Source organism: Podarcis filfolensis (assembly GCF_964270895.1).
Source record: "Podarcis filfolensis genome assembly, chromosome: 14".
NCBI classification, from domain to species: domain Eukaryota; kingdom Metazoa; phylum Chordata; class Lepidosauria; order Squamata; family Lacertidae; genus Podarcis; species Podarcis filfolensis.
Genome location: NC_139616.1, coordinates 36,669,733 through 36,692,076, shown reverse-complemented (window position 1 = coordinate 36,692,076; position 22,344 = coordinate 36,669,733). Strand labels below are relative to the sequence as shown.

General features: G+C 41.4%; 2 protein-coding genes across 6 annotated transcripts in view; both read right to left on the bottom strand.

Annotated features, from left to right (window-relative positions):
• Positions 1-135: 135 nt before the first annotated feature.
• JPT2 (Jupiter microtubule associated homolog 2) lies at positions 136-14,452 on the bottom strand. The gene is made up of 5 exons (XM_083585431.1): positions 14,292-14,452; positions 7,332-7,480; positions 6,016-6,158; positions 5,011-5,068; positions 136-2,283 (listed from the first exon to the last, which is right to left on the bottom strand). Exons 1-5 carry the CDS (start codon positions 14,333-14,335, stop codon positions 2,105-2,107), a joined length of 573 nt encoding a protein of 190 aa, XP_083441557.1. The 5' UTR covers positions 14,336-14,452; the 3' UTR covers positions 136-2,104.
• Positions 14,453-17,295: 2,843 nt separating this feature from the next.
• CRAMP1 (cramped chromatin regulator homolog 1) overlaps positions 17,296-22,344 on the bottom strand; it is a 42,071-nt gene continuing 37,022 nt past the window's right edge. For all 5 annotated transcript variants that reach the window (XM_083584865.1, XM_083584863.1, XM_083584867.1 and 2 more), the window contains exon 21: positions 17,296-21,999. In XM_083584865.1, the coding sequence (XP_083440991.1) occupies positions 21,835-21,999 (165 nt within the window). In that variant the 3' untranslated portion in view covers positions 17,296-21,834. The remainder of the gene's footprint in view (positions 22,000-22,344) is intronic.

Genomic DNA, 22,344 nt, shown 5'->3' with positions numbered 1-22,344 from the left:
ATAAATATGTTCACCAGAGTTATTTTAATGGGACATTTGGTAGTCCACATGTCTCAGTATTGGTGATTTAAACACACAAGGTGATTTAAGACACAAAAGAACACTATTAAGACTCACAGTCTTGGCACACGATAATGAAGTGACAAAATGCAGCTGTTTATTGAGTAGTACATGATTCAACACATTCTGAATTTTCATTAACCCCACCTTTTTTAATAATAAAAGCATCCTTTCTGGACGCGTAGTGTACTCCCCAGGCACCCCTTGAGAAAAATAATGGCACAGGTATAATTAAATCAGTAATAATTTAAGGCTTTGCTGGAAAACTGCTATCCAAAACAGAGGCACTGGTGAAAATGCACCTTTTAATACTTCAGCCCCAAGTAAAGCTTGAAGCTTTAGACAAGAGGAAGTCCATAACACAATGCAAATAGTGCCAGAGAAGCAAGTTTGAGCCAATTCTTCCCATGTTGCACCTTTTTAGAACGAATCCACCACAAAGCTCAACATCCACCCCACACCAAACTCTTCTTATTCCCTGTTCTACTGTGGGGTTTCCCCCTTTTTCTTTTGAGGTGCTGCACATTCTTGAAGAATGGCAATGAAGAATTTTTCTTCCCCAGTAGAGGTGAGTTTTTAGTCAAAACAATAACTTGGACAGAACTCCAAGCTACTTTTAATTTCTGGCACAGAGCTTGTTTCTCAGAACCCATTTGCAAAATGTTTTCTGCTGGTACCTAGAGCCATTTTGCAAGAAAGGCCACTAGTTCTTTGGCAAGCCTGATGAACTTCTATATATAATGGGAGTTCTAAAGGCAAGCCACTGCACTTGATGTTTTAAAAAAAGAACAAGTCTTAAAGTACAGCTGGTCAGGAATCTAAATACATGAAGTTTAAGAGCCCCTCCCACCCCCTAAACCCACATAATGAAATTCCAGAAAACAATACAAAGTTATTGCAAAAAAATCTGAAGTCTGTGCACCAGGAGTATTGTATTGCAAAAATCCAGGAACCATCTCCAATTGGATGGAGTGAGTGAAAGAGACAAACAGAAGTCTCAAGGCAGCTACAATGCAAAGAAGTAACCAGGTGGGATAGTCCGTGCTTCCAGATGGGGTCACCAATATGTTATTTATACTTTTAACTGCAATAACCAGGGCTCCAACCTCTGCAGCCTTTCTCCAGGTTCTCCTCTGCCTGCTACAATCAGGACTTTTAATTCTGAAGTACTGGTGGTGGGCAAGGTGGGGAGAACTAGAAGAAGAGGGTGGGCAGCACAGCAGCTGCAGCCTCACTCAGCATAGTTAAAGGTGCTGTCTCTGGGGAAGAGGAGTTGAAAACTATCCAAATTATAGGACGAAGTGGTCAATAAGGAGGGAAGGCAAATAGTCTAACAGAGTCAGCACAGAATTAGATAAAGACTAGACACTTATAGGGCAGAAAGAACCTTGAGTACAAACAGCTTCTGTTGGAGGCTAATTATGAGGTAGAACACTACATTCTTAACCATCTCATTGGACAAGATTCAAGGTCTGATTATAGACAAGAGTGGTTTGGCTGAATTTTCAGATCATTCCGTGCCATCCACAACTGCAAATATATTGTCATTCAACTTGCACCTTCCTTAACTAGCAAAAAGGTTGAAGACTTTCAAGAGTTCAAAAAATGAATTCTTGCACAATACATTTTGACTACAATTACTCTCCAGAAGAGGATCTGCTTGCTTAGTAAGGTTCTTCCTTACAAGATGACAAAGGGCAGTTCTAGTCCACAGTTCAGGAAGATCTTTAGTCAGAGTTTAGACCAGGCTTCCTCCTTATCTAGCACAAATAAAATCCCCTCAGGGCTATATTACCTAATCTGTGCATCAAGAAAGCAATATTCTACCTCCGAAGTGCATGAGCTCAGGGTACTCTCAGAAGTCTGTACTGCAACTTTAAAAGCCAGAAAAGCTCAAGCTAACTTCTGCCACATACTGAATATGCCAAACCACTAAGTGGCTCTTTCTTCAAGCAGCAGGAGGCTAAACTTCTGGTTCAAACCTTGAAAACTGTTTCTGTGCTGACTCCATTGTGGGGAGGGGGAAGGGAAGAGAACACTTTCCTTAATAGAAGGCAATGCTGGATTTGCCCCCAGGAGGGTTGAGGACTTTGTTGTGTGATCGTGGCCGTGGCCCCAGCCTGGGCTCATGATCATCCATTTTGGGTCCAGGCTCTTTGGTGCTCTCCTTCTTCTGTGGCTCTCTCTTTTCACTTGTATCTTCCACCTGTGGTCTTTGGTCTTCTGTAATTGTAAATTAAGATATGTTGTCAGGTGGCCATGCCAGAATATTCACCCAGTCTTATGACAATTATAGCTTGCATTACATGTATTTTACCCAGCAGCACTTTGTTCAGCCCCCAGTTAGCACTTCATTTCCATGTTAACAAGGTGATAGTTATGTCATGTATGCTGCGGAAGTATTGTAAAATGCTGCTCCCCAAGAATACTTTGCTAAAGAAGCTTTACAAGGAGCATGGAAGGGCACCCAGTACTGAACACATGCACGCACACACACTCCTTTAAAAACATATTTAATCAGCCCACCAAGCAGGCCACTATAATGGGGACACGAAGAAAGTATTATGAAAGTGTGTGCAGACCATTCCCAGGCCTTTAAGGAACAGATACAGTCACAACTGCAGATAGGCACACACTAAATACTTGTGGCTTATATTCCTCTCTCCACAAGTCTTTTCATTTAGGTTTATTGATCTGGAATAATAATAGCTGTGTCAAACATTGAATATAACAAACAAACCAACCCCCAGAAAAAAACAGTTCTTCAAATAAAAATTGGATACTGCCCTTATCCATCCTGGAAAGCCTATAGAAACAACAGGTGAACAATCTGTCACCTACAGAGTGGTCCCCGAGCCCTGTGCAGCTCATCAAGAACTATGCTCATCTACTTCTTAGTGGTAAGCCATATCCAAGAGAAAGTATAGCTTAAGCCATGAATTCATGGCAGAGGAAATGACTTAGCACAAGGTTAGTGCTACTGACTGTATAATAAGAAAGAAGATTCCACCTAAACATTAGGAAGAACTTCCTGACAGTAAGAGCTGTTCGACAGTGGAATTTGCTGCCAAGGAGTGTGGTGGAGTCTCCTTCTTTGGAGGTCTTTAAGCAGAGGCTTGACAACCATATGTCAGGAGTGCTCTGATGGTGTTTCCTGCTTGGCAGGGGGTTGGACTCGATGGCCCTTGTGGTCTCTTCCAACTCTATGATTCTATGATTCTATAAGTAAGTAGAAGTAATCTCAGACAACTAGCTTAGGAGATGGTAATACACGCTGGTAGATAGCTCAGATCAGATACATATTATTTGTCTCAGGCTTAGCTCTGGCATCCAGCAGAATAGCAACCCATTCCAGAATATTCTCATATAGTTATAGGAAGACTGAATTGTGGAGAAACTATTCTGCACTTTTAGAAGATGCACTGAATGCTTTTTATAAAATTTAGAAGATACAGGGTTGTTTTTTTAAAGGAAATTCAGATGCAGGGATCTCTTCAAATTGTAACTCTTTACAGGCACAGTGGAACCTCTACTCACATACGGAATCCGTTCTAGAGGTCCATTCATGAGTCGATCCGGGTTGCTGGGAGAAGTGCCATTCTGTGTGTGCACATTCGGCGGCAGTGCTATTCTGCGCATGTGTAGACAGCGGCAGCCGCTTCTGCATGTGCATGAATTGCAGCAAACCCAGTATTTACTTCCGGGTTTGCTGCGGTTATGAGTTGGATTGCTTGCAAGTAGGGGCAGTGGTAAGTTGAGGTTGTACTGTACACACACACAAGCAAATCCACTTCAAATCCATTTCACTCTCCACATTTTAAAAGATCCTCAACCAAATTAGTAAGGAATTATTGGACAGCAAAGTTGAAAACAATGCAAGCATGTCAATTTATTGAATGCATCTGCTTCTGATGGGATTTTTACCCACATAGGGAAAATGGGAGACATCCCTTAAGGGATCTGGATTAACTTTGAGTTTCTAAGTCATTTGGTCAAACTGTTCAAATCTAAAAGAACTACCCTTCAAGATAACAGCCAGGCAATATATGGCACCTTGTACATCACATCCATATATTAAAAAATTGCAGTCAGAGGTGCATTTTCATATTCAATTTATTGTGACAGAAATAAAAAAATTCTCAGTAATATTTCAGCACAAATTCAATCTGTTGTAAAGCTGAAGATTTCTGAAGAATCTTTGACTATTTTGCTGAAGCATTTAAAGGACTCTTAGTTCATTCCAAAGAGCTTCTTGCTTTTCTACTTGTGACACTGAATGTTCTAACTGTGGGTAACTAGCATCTAAGGAGCTGCTGACAGAGCCAGCAGCTGACCAAGTCATTTTTCCATTAGAAAGTTAACATACCAAAGATTGGTTTCTTTGGAAAATAAAAAAACCCTCTTCAACCTAAAAGTGTTTTTTGTGGATTCTGATAAATCTCGTTTTAACAAGCCTCCCAGGAATTTTGTTCATCCCACATATACTGAAGAGATAGGTTAAGTCCTCGATGTTTGTCTAGATTCTATCTCCCTATAGCCACCCACAAGCTGTATTAGGCATCTGCAGTTGACAGAATGCCTACAATTACGAGCTTTCTGGGGCCTCAAGATCAGCCACAGAAGTCTTGCTTGCACACACTATTATTACTTGTTACTTTTGACACACAGAGTGTCCCAAAGTGACCTACAGCCTGACACTATCACAATTTACTTTCAGGCACCAGATAAGAATGTTTCTTTATACCCTGGCTTTTGTCCCTTAGTCTGGAGAGTTTTAGATATTTTTGGCGTCTTTCAGTGGATCGGATGTGTTACACCTGACTTTTATATGTATGAAAATGTTTTTCATTCTGTTCTTAGCTTTTCATTCTGTTTTGATTTCATACTGGTTTTAAAAGACAATCCACACTTTAGAAATCCTCTGCTTCCCAGAAAACTTGTTCCACTTACCTTTTGGTTTTAGTTCTTGTGGCACATCCCCTCTGTCATTCAGGATAACAGCATGATCCTGTAAGGGGAAAAACACTTTTAAAAAACCAAGTTCTGTGGGAATGTATTGCCCCTTTAAAAAAAAGCAACTCTAGGTTTGCTTAGGCTTCCTTCAAGCAAGAAAGGCAAGCAATTTCTGCTACCACTCTCTTTTTTGAAGGGCAGAACTTCTAGCACGTAGCTGTTGGAATCTGCATTCGACCGAGCTGGTAAAGCTCATCTTCCTCCGGCGGAGTCCTTTGGAAATGCCCTGCGACGTGATTAACAACCTGAGCCTTTGATGAGGCTCCAGGCACATTCCCATTCAGCAGAGAATCAAAGCAGCACGCGGAAGTGATGAGATTTATGGCTACATCGCTATACTTTATTTCTTACTACGCAGACAAGAAAACACATCCTCTCTCTGTGAAAGGCAGAGAGCAACTGAACTAAACAAAGGAACAGGAAACCAGTAACGTCACATCCGTCTCCTGTCTTCCGTGAGACTTCAAACAGCCTGGAATGTCTCTGGAATGTAAACAGAGTCTTGTGACTCTAAGCAGCTGCACAGTGGCAAACAGAAACTAACAGTAGCTAGCATTTCTGCAGGGTTGTCTTCCACACATGAGGCAGAAGGGATTCTGCTTATTATAAGAACTTAAGAGACTGCTGGAGCAGGCCACTGGCCGATCTAGTCCAGCATCCTTATCTCACAGTGGCCAACATTTCTACTAGATAGATGTGCAATCTAATTCAACACTTTACAGTGGACAGAAGGCTGGGTCAGCATGATCAGGAATGAATGGAATGAATCAAAAGCTTCTCAATTCCATACCAAGGGCCCCCAGATTCAGCAACCTCAATTATACAAATGAATGCATGGCTGCTTCATTTACACAGATCGTTCTTCCTAAGATCTGATCTGAGTTCTCCTGTGGCTTTATTAAAAAGAAAAAAGGAAAAGGAAATGGGCAAAATCTACAATACCTTGGGTTTGTTTGGGTGAGCTTTGACAATGTCGACAGGCTGTGGAGACCCAAAAATATTGCTTGTTTTTCCACCAGGTGGATTTGTAAGATGACGAGAAGGATTAGGTTTATGGTCCTCAAATATTCCACTGTCCTTCCCACCTGCAAGACAGCAGTACTAATGGAAGTTACTAAGAACTTCTCCTTCAGATTCTTCCAGGCAGCTCATGATAAGCTCCAGGAGTCAGTCCATTATCAGCATTGTTTGTATTTTTAATTCCCTGTACAATGTGCACTGACTTTTAACCTAATAGGCTGGGAATCAACCAAAACTATTCTGAAGATGTGTAATGTGTAAACGGTTCCACTGCTAGACAAGCTGCCCAGCTAGCACTGACTAGCATTTGTTATGCATGGGATCATTCCAGGAACGTTTATTCCACTTGATTTCCAATGTGACACAATACTGGAATAAGAACAGCTATATGCTGCAACAGTGTTTGCAAGTGGATGCAGACGCCAGCAGTATGGAAATGAACATGCATGGACAAGCTTCTAGAAATATTTTGACTCACCTTCATGCTCTAAAACTGAAGCCCATTGTTCAAATTGCTTTATACAATTTATTAAAAAGTAACCTCTTTGTTCACTGGGAGAGTGCCAAGAACTGCTTTTGCCTAAGCCACTATTTAATGCAGCACTGTCTAAATACCACAGCTGAAAGTTGATATGTTACTACCATAAACAGAAAGCTTGAGTCCTACATCCCACACACCTCAACGTTTAGAAGTCCAATATCAATTATAAACCTGCGCTTTTAATATCAGCCAGCCTAGGTGGTATGAGATCAAACACCATATCTTACCACATCCTCAGCGCAACAGTGGTATTTGGGTGAGGGTGGTATGCACTGCAATCTGTTGCCACCATATTTAAATGATCATTTTCATCAAGTTTTATTATGCAGCCTTTCCAGGGTTGAATTACTGGTTTGGTCCCCCTCTGCCAAAGCACACACTTGCAATCTACATTTGTAAGATGCAATCTATACGGCAAGATTGTGCAAACTGATAAAACATCTGTTTGTCAGGCTGAATTACATCAGTTAGCAAAGCAGTGCAATTCATCTCTTGCATGCAAAATATTGGCTGAACACAACCTAAGCACGTCTTTGATTAACAAGGATAGTCTGAAACATACAGAGGCTTTCAATGGCGATACAATATGGGAAAACTCTGCTAGAATAGAGAAGGACAAAGTATAGGTTATGTATTCGCAGGCAAAGCCAAACCTGCCACTCCCTTACATAGAGTTTCTCAGGAAGATGGCTCTCACCTGGAGGGTTTGTTCTCTTTGAAACGTTCGGAGTTTCTTCAGCTCCTCCAAATATGTTAGATGTCATTCTGTGCGGCCTGAAAGAGGAGTTGACTTCTTCTGGGCTTCCAAAGAGATTGCTGGAGCTTCCTCCAGGAGGTTGCAGGACCCTGTTTACAGAAAATAAATGATAGTCAGCCACGAGCACAGATAGCGTCCAGTCTGAATTATATAAGTGAACACAGGCAATGTGCAACCAGACAAGTCTATGGAGAGATTTATCCAAAGGTTATGAGAGAGGGGAAGGAAATAACTCTGTGAGTAGGAAGAAGACCTTAATGGTTCAAATGTTGCATACCGTCAGCCTACACATCCTATTAACTTCGTCTCTACAAAGTTAAGCTTTGCTTAAATGCTTTGCTCAAATTAGGGGTCTGCAAGGTTTACCTCGCCTGGGCCGGTTCACTCCAGCAGAGATCCCTCTGTGGGCTGGATTGTGAGCGCCTGCGCAATTTTCAGCGCCTGAGCATACACGATTCCCGGCACCTGCGCAGACGCAATTTCCAGCGTCACAAAAGCGAGTCCCCACACCGCGCTGCAGCGGTTTAGCGCAGCACGCGGGGACTCACTGAGCAGGCGGCTTGGTTTGGGGGCGGCTCGTGGGCCAGTTAAACAACCCCAATGGGTCGCTTGTGGCCCATGGGCCTTAGGTTGCCTACCCCTAGCTTAAATGCATAAAGAATATGATGGTCAGGATAAGTTTAAAGAGGGCAAATAATTTGTAACTGTACATACTTCTCGACACACACAAAAAAGAACAAAAATTCCCCAAACTAGGTCTGTGCAAAGTATATCAGGCACCAATAAGCAGTTTGGCTTGATGCTTCTTGATGGATATTTTCCCATTGTTGGGTGAGGTCATTACCACACCCAGAATCAAACTGATCAAGAGTGAATGCATTTACTCCTTACAAACTTGTCCACACCCTTTTATAGGCTTATTAAAATTATTTCCATTTTGAAGTCTACTTCACAGCAGTATGCCAAGCTGTATATTAAGTGTTTTTTTGTTATTAGTTTACTGGATTATTATTATCTCCATCCAAAAGCATTTTAAATCAAAATATGAGATATTTGACTGCTGCATTTGGGAAAAGGAACAGTTATAACAGATTAGGGGTTTGTATTGGCTTAGATTTCTCAAAAGTTGCTAAGAGATATGGAGTTCAAAATCTGAATATGACACAGAGACCAAAAAACAAATAAACCCCAGATCTCACCAGCCAAAATAAGGGCATCTCAAGAAATAGACAATCTTAATTTACACCAGTCCAACACCAGTGCTTCTATTGCCTGGTGGTGTTATGTGACTAGCACAGCAGCATATACACATATTGTTAAGACTGTTGCAATCTGTTATTCAGCTTTCTGTGGAAAGAAACATTCCAGAACAAGGCCAAGGTTTGCAGGGAACGGAATGCAAATGACATTAAAGAATGCATTGTAAATGACCAGATAAGAGGTAACTAGGACAGCCACTCAGTACAATACATGCACAACAAAACTACAAGTTTTGACCCTATATTGCTGACTTAAGTATCAAGCTGGTTCCATACAAATAGTCAATATCTATGCAAACTATTTGCACTCTTGAAGCAATTTCACAATACAATGGAAGTTGATAGACTAATTCAAGGAAGAAGGTGGGGAAAAATATGTTTCTTGTATCATTTGCCAGGAAGGAGACAAGAACGTGTTCAGATTTTGAGACACAGCTATATGGCATTCCAGACCATAAAACCTTTGCTCTCCAAAAGTCATGGAAGAGAATTTCTTGTGCAATCGGAGTGCCTGAATAAAGGGTTGGGTGGGAGTGGGGAGGAATAAACTAAGAATACAGTGGTACCCTGGGTTACAAACACTTTGGGTTACGTGTTTTCAGGTTGCGGACCGCGGGAAACCTGGAAGTACCGGAAGGGGTTACTTCCAGGTTTCGCCACATGCACAGAAGCGCCAAATCACGTCATGCGCGTGTGCAGACACGGCACTGCAGGTTATGAACGCTGCGGGTTGCAGATGTCCCTCCGTCACGGATTACGTCCGCAACCCGAGGTTCCACTGTATCTTTCTGCTTCTAAGTTACTGCTGCTTTCCTTCAACATGCCACAATGCAAACAAGTCTGCAGTGGTCATCACCTCTCTCTTCATCAAAAGGAGATAACAGAATCACCCATGCAATTTAAATTCAAACTTTCTCAACTGGCAATGCAGTGCTTGGCAGTCTCGTGCCAATAATTTAGCTTTGGTTTCAACAATCCCCATCAGCTCCAGCTAGCAAATGGCTGTGTTGGTGAAGACTGGTTTAGAGGACATCACTCAGGGTTCAAATCCTCACTAGGATTTGAGTTCACAAGGGGACCTTGGGTCAATCACTATCTCTCAGCCTCACAGGCTTGTTGAAAGAATAAAATAGGGAGTGGGAGAGCCAAATACGCCCCCCTAACGTCCCTGAAGGAAACGTTGGGTATAAATGCAAAAACAAAATAAATGAAAATAAATACTTGAAGATTGCATTTTGGACCACAAAAGGCTGTCTGATTAAAAGCGTCAGTATCATATCTGAGACCAGTGAACTACACATTTAGGCACTGTTCCAACACCACAGTTCCAAGCATTGCAACAGTAACATGAGTGTGCCTGACTGAAGATACACATTGTATACACAACAGAGAGGGTTTTCATTGCAAATTCTGCATGAATATTTTCAAGAAGCAGAAACAAATTCAGAAAGAAAGCATCATACGATGAGCACCACAAGTCCTTTCAGCAATATAGGCTGTTTGACACCAGTTGACACACAAATCCCAAATTGCTTGAGGAAAGGGGGTGGTTCCTACAGTCCTGGAAAGAGGTTGCAATAAATTCCCTCCTGTAGTAGTAAGGTTTAGATCCAGGTAACTATTAGGAAATCTGTACAAACTCTGTACAAGGTTTCTCCTTGGAACGGAAAGTGCCTTAGTCACCTTGGTGATGAAACACTATCTTGTTGAGGAAGCTGGGAAGACTGGCATATTGTTTTACAGTGGCCGCTTACATTCTTGGAAGATCAGTCCCAGAAGGTGATGCTGAGAGATTGCTGTTCCATCCAATGGGGAGACAAGGTCTCATACTGTCTCCCAGGCTGAAATATTTTCATTTTAAATAGACTTTTAATACAGAACTCTGCTGCTCTTTAATAACTGATGATTTTAGTTATTTTTTACATCTGAAGTTTTATTGATGTGATTATTGTATTGCATATAGAACCCATTTCTTCTTCTTTGCCATATCCTATGAAGGTAGTGGCAGACTGTTCCTTTTTAGCTGGAAATGCTACTGCATACACAATTCTGAAGAGAACAAAAAGGAACAAAACTTGAGCAAAAAAGTGCAAGTAAGGGATGCTTTAAAAAAATTATGAGGAGCGTACTGCTAAATATATTAAGACCAACAAGGAGTTCTTTAAATAAATTGGTATCACGAAACCATCTAGGAAGACAGTTCGAACCTTGGATGACAAGGTAGTAAAGGAATGTGAAAGGAGGATATGGAGAAGATGAATGAATTATTTGCCTCTGCAGATCCCAGTGCCTGAACCAGTACCTCACTAAGGTCTCCTCAGGAAGCTTAGCCATCAAGGAATAAGGGGAGGGATCCTCTTGTGGACCACAAATTTGTTAAATTGGACGAAGCAAAGATGTAGAAAGTGAATAGAGACAAGATTTTCTCATGGACATCTAATGAAGCTTAATGTTGGAAGATTCACAACAGTTAAACTACAGCCATTGCTCCCACAGGAGGCAGTGATGGCCATCAACCTAGATAGCTTTGAAGGATTGGAGAAATTCATGGAGGTGAGGACTATCTAGGGCTAGTTGCCATGATGACTATGCTCTGCTTGTACACTTGGAGGCAGCAACGCTTTTGATTACCCGTTGCTGGAAACCCACAGGAGAGGAGAGTTCTTGTGTGCTCAAATTATGCTTGTGAGTTTCCCACAGGCATCTGATCAGCCCCTGCCCTGATCCAGCAGGCTCTTCTTAAAACTCTTACTTCATATATTCCAGGGCTGAGCTCTGAGTCAGAAAATTCAATCCCAATCCCTTGTGCTTTCAATAAGCATGATGTCCTCACAGTATTGCAAACACCAAGAGTAAGTTCCTTGAGCATTCTGATAATGTAAAAAATCCACTAAATTTCAAAATTCTTCCTGACACCAATTCAGTATGCATATATTGTTACATTATGATGAGTCACCTTGTGCAAAAGGACATCTAGGCATTTTTTTAAAAAAGTAATCACTGATATCCAAAATAATGATGTCACTCAAATGATACACTACTTTCTAACTAGTGTGTGTTCAGGTGGCAAGATTTGATTTAAGTAATCCATTGTTATCAAAGTCTCTACATATGCTGGTCTAAGTTATGGGGATGGAGGAGGAGAGGAGATACAGAATCCAGGTTTTCTCCAAGGTTATTGCTTCATGAGAAAAGAACACTAGGTTGGTTGAAGCAGAGATTAACAGGCAGTTTTAGAATTAATATTTTATGTCTCTGGTAAGAAGCAAAACTCTCTAAAGGTAGAGGAACGCGGCAAGATGTTGACTTCGAATTGTGTTTTGGCTTCTGGAAAACTGAGCCTTCCTGAAAAAAATCATACCAGACAGTGCGGTCTGGTGCCCTTTAAGCACAGCAGCCACCTCCTACAGCAAAAATCTATTCTGAAACACTGGGTGGCATGAATTATTAAACCCCAAAGGGCTCCAAAAGGAGGAGGAGGAGTGCTAATGAGTCTGTTATTCAAATCTCAACAGACTGATCCACCTCCATGAAGTTACATATCATGGCAATAGTAGAAATATATAGGTACTTACAATTCTAATTGCCAATCCATGTACAATTAAAATATTCAATGTTTATTTTGGAGATTAAGCAGCTGCATTGAAGTTTAGGTCAGCAATCAATCAGGACCACTTTGAGATTAAGTAATTGTGAAGTAGGAGACTAGCCCATCTCTCTCTCTCTCTCCCTCTCTCTCTCACACACACACACAAAAACCCCCACTAAATGCCAACAAATCATATACCTAAAGGCATTACTTATTCCATACACACAACTCTGTACCTTCTAGCATAGCTACTGATATGAATAGAGTTGGTGGTACTTGGGGTTGGACACTGGAGCCACTAATTGAATGCACACCCTACCGCAGCCTTGGCATCCACCAGCTGTTTTAGACTACAACTCTTGACTAGATTCCTGGGGAAGGTTACCTTAGCATGTAAAACAATCTCTGCTACAATAGTTCCACTGCCATTATAGAAACCAGTGTTCGAGTCCCAAGACACTTCCAGCTTATAGGCACCAAAGTGTTCTGCATACAAAGCAATGCACATGGACAGACACAGCAAACAAAGTTCAGAGAAGACCCAGTGTGGTCTAGAAGAGAGTTAGTATTTATTTGGAATACCTGGGTAGGGCAGTCAGTACATCTGGCATCATCTAGGTCATATTGCATCATATACTGAGTTATGAAGCAAACAGTCTTCTCTTAGGAAAACATTTTGCATGAACTGAATAGAAGCCTATCAGCAGCCAGGTTTCAGCAACTCCCAAGTCTCTTAGGTGAGGACAGTCAGAAATTATAGGGACCTACTAATAAAAGCTATGTGATTCTTGCACAATAAATGTGACATATAAATGAATTGTCAAATGAGCATATCACTCTCTCTCACACACACATGGGGTGGTTAATTCACAAAGTGAGTTCAGCATTCAAAGCAATCCAAGTTACTAGACACAGGTAAAAATGAGATCCAGTGGAAGTAGTAAGAGGTCTAACTCAGTGTAGTTGGTTTCTTCTCTCCCAGTAACCTGAATCAATTTCATTTATATGCAATACATGCTCCAGACAAGGACAAATCCATTTATAGCCTCCAAGAATAGGCAAAATCAAAACCAACTCATTCCACCTACACACGGGCATGGCCAGAGGAAGCAGAAGAAAGGCAGGACACCTTATCACAAATACTACTCCAGTTGCAACCACAACAAAGCTAATTCCAGGCATCAGTGCTATACTTTCTTTCTCAGACAGGCCTTGGGATGTTTATTACAGCATTTTGGGTGCGAACGCATTAAGTTTCCATCTACGTATACAGTATAGCATTTCAGAGGGGAGTTCAGAAACAGCACCATACATTATCACTAGATTCCTTATGACTGCCAAACAATGTGGATCAGCATTGTTGCCTTGATTTGGTGTATTCAGATTCTGTATTTAAAACTTTCACCTTAAGTTTTTCTGCTGGGGGGAAAGAGACAGGCAAGACATTTTTAAAAATAAAACACCACCCAGAAATATAAGTATTACACTCCTTTATTTTGCTTGAGCAGGCTAGTGAAAAAGGGCGGGCACCATAAAAGCTTTTGTTCTCTTTAAAACAAAACAACCCCCCCCCCCAAACCTGCGCCACACCCCTTACAGAAGTCATTTACTCAGAAGGAAGCCCGGCGATTTCATCAGGGTTACTCCCATGTATGCCTGCAAAAGATTGCAGCCTCAGCGCTAGGTAAGAAATCCGGTTTCCGACGGCACCACAAGGCCTCCTACCTGAACCGGCATATTGCCACACCCCCACCCCCACTCTCAAAGCGCAGCGAGGCCGAACTGGAAACGCACGGCTTTAATTCAAATCGAAAGCGTCCGCCGCGGTCTGCTTTTACAACCCACAACATGCCCTTAAAAAACGGCGTTCTCTTCCCCCCCCCCCTCGTTTGCAGCGAGGTGGCTCCGCCAAGTCACCAGCTTTCGCCCCTGAGGAGCCTCCCCTCAGCCACAAGGGCGGGAAACGGAGCGAGGGACCCCGGCGTCTCCTCCCCTCCCCCTCATCCCCACGAAGCGAAGGCCGCCCTTCCTCAGAGGAACGAGCACATTTACCTCGAGCTGGGTTTCGCCGAGTCGGTCTCGGGTCCCTGAAACATGGTGGCGGGAACGGCGGCGACCAACGGCCTAGCGGATGCTAAGCAACGCGCTCCTCAACTGCGAGCGGAGCTAGAGCTCCGCGCTTGTGATTTCCTCAGGCAGGGCGCCCGGGCGGTCTTTAAAAGCCGATTGGCCGTGGGAGCCGCCGCTCACGGACAGCCAACCAACCGACGACTCGGTGATCTGTGCCCAATGAGCGCAATAGGGCGCAAAGGATGGGGTTTGGGGGCGGGAAGAAGGGGCGAGACGCCTGAAGCGCGGGCGGAGTTTTCAGCGCTCTCATTGGAAGGAGTGAACTGAAGTGCAGAGTGTTTGAGGACCGGGACATTCGCAGGGAAACCAAAATGCTTGTTTACAAAGCTATTGTACTACCAACCTTACTTTATGCTTGTGAAACATAGACCACTTATAAACGCCATCTCCAACTCCTCAAAAGATTCCATCAACGGTGTTACACATCACTTGGGAAGACAGACAAACTAATACCAGTGTTCAGGAAGAAGCAAAGATCACCAATGTTGAAGCAATGCCTCTTCAACATCAACTTCGTTGGACTGCTCATGTTGTGTGGATGCCCGATAATCTTCTTCCAAAGCAACTACTCTATTCCGAACTTAAAAATGGAAAGCGTAATGCTGGTCAACAAAAGAGGCGTAAAGACCGTCTCAAGGCAAATCTTTAAAAATGTAGTATAAACACTGACAACTGGGAAACACTGGCCTGCGAGCGCTCCAGTTGGAGAACAGCCTTTACCAAAGGTGTCATGGGTTTTGAAGACACTTGAACTCAGGATGCAAGGGAGAAACGTGCTAACAGGAAGGCACGCTTGGCAAATCCACACCGTGATCAACTCCAGCCCGGAAACAAATGTCCCCACTGTGGAAGGATGTGTGGGTCCAGAACTGGCCTTCACAGTCACTTACGGACTCATTGTTAAAACCGTGTTTATGGAAGACAATCTTACTCAGCTACGAGTGATCACCAAAGAAGACAAGACTGCCATTCCATATATCTCCAGCGCTCGTTGGTCTGGAAGAAGGCAGCGAATGGCAATGGTCTAAGGTTTGAAGAGCCCTGGTCAGCTTCTCAGCATTCGCCCTCCTCGGGGCGGGAGTGTAATTGAAAAGGCTACAGGCTAAGTTACTCTTAAGAGGTTCACTTATTAGGATTCATTTATTTGTGTGTTTTAAAACGTATACATTGCTTTTCTTTGTATGAAACTCAAGCGGCTTGCAAGAAACCACCCCATATATAAGGAGGTATTCAACTAAGTTTAATTCAGAGCAGACCTACTGAAATTAATGGACCTAACTTAGTTATATACTGCAAATCAAACTATCCATAGGACCAGTTAGCCATAGTATCTATGTCCTTTGTAAAGCCTTTAGATGCAACCGTGGGGTTTTGAGGGAAGGTAGTTGCAATCAAAATTATTCAACCCCCATTGCAAATCAGGTTTATTATCAAAATCTACACACTTTCAGCTGTTTGCAATGAGCAAATCAAACAAAAGCAATTGAAATAGCTCAACACAACGGATACAAACAATGAAGCCCTTGAGACAACACCTGTTGTATTTGTGCTTTTGGGTGGGATTCTGTTCAGGGGGTTGAATAATAGTGAGACTGGAGAAGTCTGTGTTGCAATTTCAGCTGAATTTGGGGAAACTACTTGAAGCATCCATTATGTTGAGCTATTTAAATTGCTTTTGTATGATTTGCTCATTGCAAACAGCTGAAAGACTGTAAATTTTGATAATAAACCTGATTTGCAATGAGGGTTGAATAATTTTGATTGCAAGTGTAGATGATAGTGCACTGCTAACAGTTTGGATGTGCAACACAGATTACCGTATACTATACAATATGCTCCCCCATCACCCTTTTCCCTCAAGCTGCAGATATTTCTTGCTGTTGTCAATAATCCAGCCTTGAGTGCCAGAAAATTTAAAACTGAATTGTAACAAAATGGCGTTCAGTGAAACTCCTGTTCAGGATTCCCTTCAGCGAGCCATGGCCCCTTGTACAGGATGCTCTATTTCCCCTCATTTATGTATTTTTTATTTTTTTAATAAAAGTTTTTATTAGTTTTCAATACAATATACATATGATACCATACCAAAGGTTTATCACAAATTATATATTATGGACTTCCTTCAGCTTATCTGCCAATCATCCGTAGTTAAATTTTAGTTACGCATTTCCTAAATTTAATACTGCCTTTTTATATACCTTCCCAATCTTATTTTTCTTTTTTACAATACTCCTCAACCTTTCACAGAGCTTCTTGAAATCCCACGAACGTTGTTTGTTCATCACATATATTTTTCAGATACTCTACAAATTTTCCCCAGTCCTCGATGAACTTATGGTCTCGTTGATATCTAATCTTCCCAGTTAATTTGTCCAGTTCTGCATAGTCCATCATTTTCGTTCTTCCTTCTTCCAGGGTCGGTACTTCCTCCTGTTTCCATCTTTGGGCCATTAATATTATCGCCGCTGTAACTGCATATTGGAAAAGTTTACAGTCCTTTCTATTTATTTCATTTCCTACTATTCATTTCCCCTCATTTATTGGTTTCTCTTCAATCAGCATTCTGTGGGCACTGTGCATTCTTGGTCCTCATCAGGCTGTTTTTGGGAAGCCCCCAAGAATTTTTCTCCTCCAAAAGACTTATTGTTCTTCTGCAAACCTTGGGAACCCTCCAAATATACCGTGCATGGGTGGTGCCATTTTGGCTATGTAAGTATTGAAGCTCAGCTCCAAACATAAAAATAGGTAGGGTAACTTGAAGGGCCTTTAATCTAAGGATGGGTGTTCTCCATTACACAGATCTAAGTACATAACATTTAGAGGACTTATTTTTCACCTGTTCCACTGAGGTAGCGGTTTAAGTCATATTCCCAGTCAGAAGAAAATCTATCAGTGCTTAGGGTAAAAATGACAGCAAACACATGACTTAGACCAAGGATTAGTATGTATTTATGCACAATCATAAAAACAACTTTACAAGTTGAATTGAAAATGGAAAACAGAAGAAGTTAACAGCTTTTGTATATTATATTAAATAACCCAAACACCTTTTCCTTTTCCAAAAATTGGTAAAGAATAAATAATATAATTTACAATATGGTACAAAAAAATAATCAGTTAAGGACAGGCATTCTTGCTTTATACATACACTATATATGTATATTTATTATCTATAAAACAAATTCACATCTCAAAACAAGACAGAAAACCTTTAGATGATATGGCTTAACTAGTATTAAAATATACAGCAACAAAGTCTGCTGTCAAACCCACAAGCTCTAAAGCCAGTTATCACATTTTGGCAACTAATGATAACTTACTGCTGTAGTGCTTGCAAACGTTTTCACTTGTTTAGCATTTACAGATCACTGGGGAGTCTGGAGAATTGAGTTTTTAAAAGGGCTCGGTAACTCAAAAGTGCAGTATTTTCCTTACAAATGTATCCAACTTCTTTGTGTGTGTGCATATGCGTGCATGTGATTAAAAAAGTAAACCCAAAATGAAATACTAAAATCCAACTGTCAAGTCAAAAAGTCAGTGGACAAGACATCTTGGCTGATATGATTTGACCTAAGTTGCTGGCTGGAAAGCATTAAAGATAGGAGAGAGATAATGAAAAAGGTTGTGTAATGCCAACTTCAAACAACTTTGCTTTAAAAAAAACAACCACCGTGTTGTTTGGACACAGTTCATAGGGAATTTGCTCCTCCAAAATTTTTGTTAATTTCAATGGGCTTTGTGGAATGAAGTTACTGTTAAGTTCTATGCTAGTGATTACAGAAAAATATTCAGAGGAGTTAACTGGCCTATCAAAATGCAATGCAGAAGCAATATAGGCACTCAGAATCTGGCCAATAAATTAGGTTGTATTCTTCTTTAAAAAAAATTCAGGCTAGGAATATTAGTATCTGATTCCCAGTGCCCTATTCTGTGGATCTACAATAGTGATGGGGAAGCTGTGGCCCTCCAGATGTTATTAAATTCCAACTACCAGCCCAGGTAGCATGGCCAATGAATGGTCAGGGATGATGTCAGATGGCGTCCAGCAACATCTGGAAGGCCAGAGATTCCCTATCCCTGGTCTACAAGACATATTTTTCTTCACTGCATATATACTAGGAAGTAGACCAATTTATAATACACCTGTTAACAAACCATGTGATAGCAGAAAAAAACTGCGGCATATAGTTTTTCAGGAACCTCACTCATGAATGGAAACCAGCTATATCCACAGGACAACCTTCTCTCAATGCCTCAGGCAAATGTGAAGGTAAGGCAAGAGGGCAATTCACCTTCAAAGTAGTTGGGTCTGCAGATTGTTTGAAACTTGCTGAAATGTATTTTGAGACAAACTAAGTAAAAGTTCATTATTAGTTCAAAGAGGCTGAAACAGTACAATTCAAAACCAACTCCTGCATTCAAAAAGTCAGTGGCAGCCCTAGAATCAATGTTGTGTCTCAAATGTATGGATGCTTTGGTAACTCAACACCTTGAAAGCTCCAAAATGGACACATTACTAATGCTTCATTGAAGAGTAGCAGCAGTTACTGACTGGAAGTTAAACATTATTGGTTTTTTATTTCAAGTGCACAATCTTAATTGTTCATGTAATTTAAATGCAAGATAAAAGGCCAAATGGCCAGTGTTTATAATCTCTATGGACGCCTATCTTTAGAAACTGGAAAGGTAATTAGCAAGAATTTGGAAACTGAATTTGCATGGGAAAAATACTTTGGGAGAAAGAGGAGTTGATATAGAAACTTTACTACATAACTGTTTAGAGTTGGACAATTGGCTCCTTGTTCTGTCTACTTTTCTGATGCTCTGGTTCTGTTTCAGGCAACAAAGGATATTAAAATCTGCAGGCCTCGTCATTGATAAAAATAGCTATGACTCAACATTCTATCTTTTCTCAAACGGAGGAAGCTGGTGGCAGAAGGTAAATCTGTCAGCACGCAAGGGACAAATTTGCAGATCCCATTAAGCTGTAAGGCTGGTAAATAATCTGGGCACATGGAGGGATTCATAAGCTTGCTACAAATCCATCCTTTTAGAAATAGGAGGAATGGAAATGGTGGGGCATAAGAGACTAAAATAAAAAAGAACAGATGTTTCTGAACTATACCCCCATCAGTCCCAACAAGTATGGCCAATGGATAGGGGTGATGGGAATTGCAGTTCAGCAACACCTGGAGGGCCAGTGGCTCCCTACATCAGAAACAGAATCAAGAATGATTTCATTAAAAAACTAATCCACCCACACCTGCAGACCTATAACGAATTAACGTAAATGTCCACAGGCAATGTCTCATATGAACAAAGGCCTTTTGTGGATGATAGAACTGATAACATTTCAAGGACGGATCAAAAAATGGGCTCTGCCTGAAATGCTCCTGCAAAAAAAAATGTAGACAGGTAGAATAAACATGTTTTGGCACAGCGGTATCTAGGTCATGTTGCTAAATGCATAATCAGAAATCACCATACACAAAGAGTCCAAATTTTCTTCTATAATGAAAAGCCTTCACACACTCACATGAATGCATCATTGCATTTTACAAAGCATTCTGTCTGCTTTTAGAAGAGAATAAGCAAGCCCCAGCACACAAAGAGCTCTGTATGGGGCTTTCAAAACTGCTGGACCACTAGTCTGATAATCAGTAACAGGGGATGGCAAGAATGCTTTTGCCCTGAAGTATTACAAATGTGTGCTCCTAAGTAACCATGGCAGAATCCTATAAAGATGGATTATTTCCAAAAAAACGACAGTGATGTCAGGGAAGGACAATGCTATGATAATCCCACGAAAGTATACATGATTCTGATATTCTCCTACGAAAACTGAAGTTGTGGACAGTTTCCTGTTCAGGTGATGAGCTCAGCCATTCAAGAGATGAACACAAATATAACACAAATTAAGTCTTTAAACCTAGGACAGCCTCTCCAGTTCTGAAAATACGCAGAGCTTGGAGATATACTAGCAGACTGCTTGACTGCCCTTGAAGTTAGAATGATTCAGGAACAGTTTCAGAAAAGGGGTCCCGATTCCGGTCCCAGAAATGCAGGAACCATTGGAGATTGGCAGTGACTTTTAGGTCCCTTTGCCAGGGAAAGTCATTCTGGTGAGACCACCTCACCACTGTGGGCAGGCTCCCAAAGTTACCTTCCCATCTAATGCTTGATAAAGACAGTAAAGGGTGAGGGGTTATCACCAGAGAATAGGGCATGTTTGCAAAGCAGAGTTCCAGCTAGTTTTTAAAAAATCTGCTTAATTTCACACTAGTATTGATTAAAGGTTTCCCATTACCCACAAGTAAATAGCATATCCTAAAGAATGCAATTTATATAGGCTTTCACGAAGGAGCTGAACAACTTGAACTGCCATGTGGGAATTAACTTCACAAAAGTGGAATAGCAGCTTTCTCACCTCATTTGCTGGACAAAGTAAAAGCATTACCTTTCTACTGTCACAGGAAAGAGTACTGTAAAATGCTTTCTTCTTGCAGAATTCATAAGATAAAGCAAGTGAATATTTAAAAGGGAAGGAGGAAAATATGCAGAGAAGTTAACAAGGGGAAAGAGAATGAATTGGGAGTGAGGTTAGAGAGCCTCCTGAAAAAGTTTCTATTCCTCAAGAGAAAAATGGAATATAAGAGCCCTTGGGGAGTAAGACCACCTTTGCATCAGGAAGTGTTTGCTGTAAGAAATAAAAACTAAAAGCAAGCAAGCAGAATTAGTCAAAGGGATGCTGGTTAAGGTGGTGTGCGTATATTCATGTGCACACACATGTGCACAGGCACACCACACCCATCTACAAGAATAAGGAAAGGAGCATTCTTAAGGGGCTCTCAGATCCTACTCCAGTTTTTCTTTCTAAAGTAGGAACAGACACAGCACTTTTCACGCCATGCTGGAATGTTGATGAATGTGAGTGAGTCCAAAAGGAATTCTGGTAAAAGCAAAGTGGTATTAACTGCTGCCTGACAGGAAAGTGCAAGGAATTATCAATCTGACTGACTGGTCAACAATGCCAATTGAGATAGACCAAGAGAGGAGTATATTCATTCATTTTTTTAAAAGAAAGATTAAAAAAATAGCATACCATCTTATCACCCCCACCCTCCAGCTTAAATGCGGATATGACAACAAGGGTTTGGTTTACTGTATAAAAACATAGCTTGTGGGATTTCTTGCCCAGAGCATAAATCTGGGGCTGTCTTGTAAACTCCACTAGTACTGTAATCAGCTTACACATGTCATTTCCTATAATACTGCTCCCAGTTGTATTGTTCCTAGCATATTGCACATTCCAGGAACTGTAGACTGTTGAAGACAACACTGATCTTCTTATGAGGCATGCTCTAATCAGGACAACAAAAGTATCCACTGCATAGCTATGACATCACTTCTCTCCAGGTTACATAGCTAGTTCAATGGTTTCCACCAGCCAGCTGGGTGAATGTGCTCACTGAGAGAGGTCACCAATGGGAGGGCCATCACTTCCTCCATCAAAGTGGATCTCTCGGCGGTTTGGCTCAGGTATTGACAGCTCCTGGGCAAGGTCGTTGAAACGAGATATGTAATCTATACTGTTCTCATTCATCATGCAAGCCAGCTGGGAATCTACTATCTAGAAGCAAAGAAGGGGATGGGGGAGAAAAGAGAGGGTAGGTTATTTACAGTTTAGGTCTTGCCACTTTTGCTCAGAAAGTCTGGAGAAGCTAAACTGAACATAGGCCAGGTTGGGTGTACTCAGCAGGGAAAAGTAAATCCTGGATGTTGCACTGAGCACATCCAAAATCTGTGCTATGACTACATTCTGCAAATTACTCTGCCTATAATGCTCGAGTTTAGAGACTCTGGAGAGCAAGACGTACAGTGGGTCATGAGAAGAATCTGCAGATTTGTGCATTTTATTATGTTCCAGCAGGGGGCAATCCACATGTTCAGGAAAAAAGGCCACTCCTAAGCTGTG